Genomic DNA, 611 nt, shown 5'->3' on the forward strand with positions numbered 1-611 from the left:
TCTCTTTCTTTCTGTGTGTGTGTGTGTGTGTGTGTTCAGCTGGGACATCGGCGAGTGGTCCGAGTGCAGTAAGTCGTGTGGTTTGGGAGTACAGTATCGTCAGGTCCTGTGTCGTCAGGCGTACAGTAACCGCACGCTGAGCGTTCACAGCAGCCGCTGCCGGCACATGGAGCGACCCGAGACCAGCAGCTCCTGCCAGCTGAAGATCTGCAGCGAGTGGCAGATCCGCTCCGACTGGAGCCCCGTGAGTGACGGCTAATCATTTTGTATAATACTATTGATTTGTATTTTATCATAATAATAATAATAATTATTATTATTATGTTTGAAAGCAAAGAAAAAATAACCATAAATATTAGTATTGTAATTGTACTGTTGTTATTTAAAATATTATTATTATTATTTAAATTAATTAATTAAAATTAATTAATGAAAAATCACAATAATACTATTGATCTGTATTTTTATAATAATAATAATAATATCTAATCAAATTATAAATTTAATTAATTAAAAATCACTATAATACTATTGATCTGTGTTTTATAATAATAATAATAGTAATAATAATAGTAATTATTATTATTATTATTTTATATAAATATACCAGT

At 31.6% G+C, this 611-nt stretch overlaps 1 protein-coding gene across 1 annotated transcript in view; it reads left to right on the forward strand.

The window, feature by feature from the left end:
- Positions 1-611, forward strand: part of thsd4 (thrombospondin type 1 domain containing 4) — a 42,374-nt gene that overhangs the window by 36,672 nt on the left and 5,091 nt on the right. The window contains exon 13 of the mRNA XM_016477134.1: positions 40-244. Within this exon, the coding sequence (XP_016332620.1) occupies positions 40-244 (205 nt within the window). The remainder of the gene's footprint in view (positions 1-39; positions 245-611) is intronic.

This window comes from Sinocyclocheilus anshuiensis, unplaced genomic scaffold (assembly GCF_001515605.1).
Source record: "Sinocyclocheilus anshuiensis isolate Anshui unplaced genomic scaffold, SAMN03320099.WGS_v1.1 scaffold1182, whole genome shotgun sequence".
NCBI lineage: Eukaryota > Metazoa > Chordata > Actinopteri > Cypriniformes > Cyprinidae > Sinocyclocheilus > Sinocyclocheilus anshuiensis.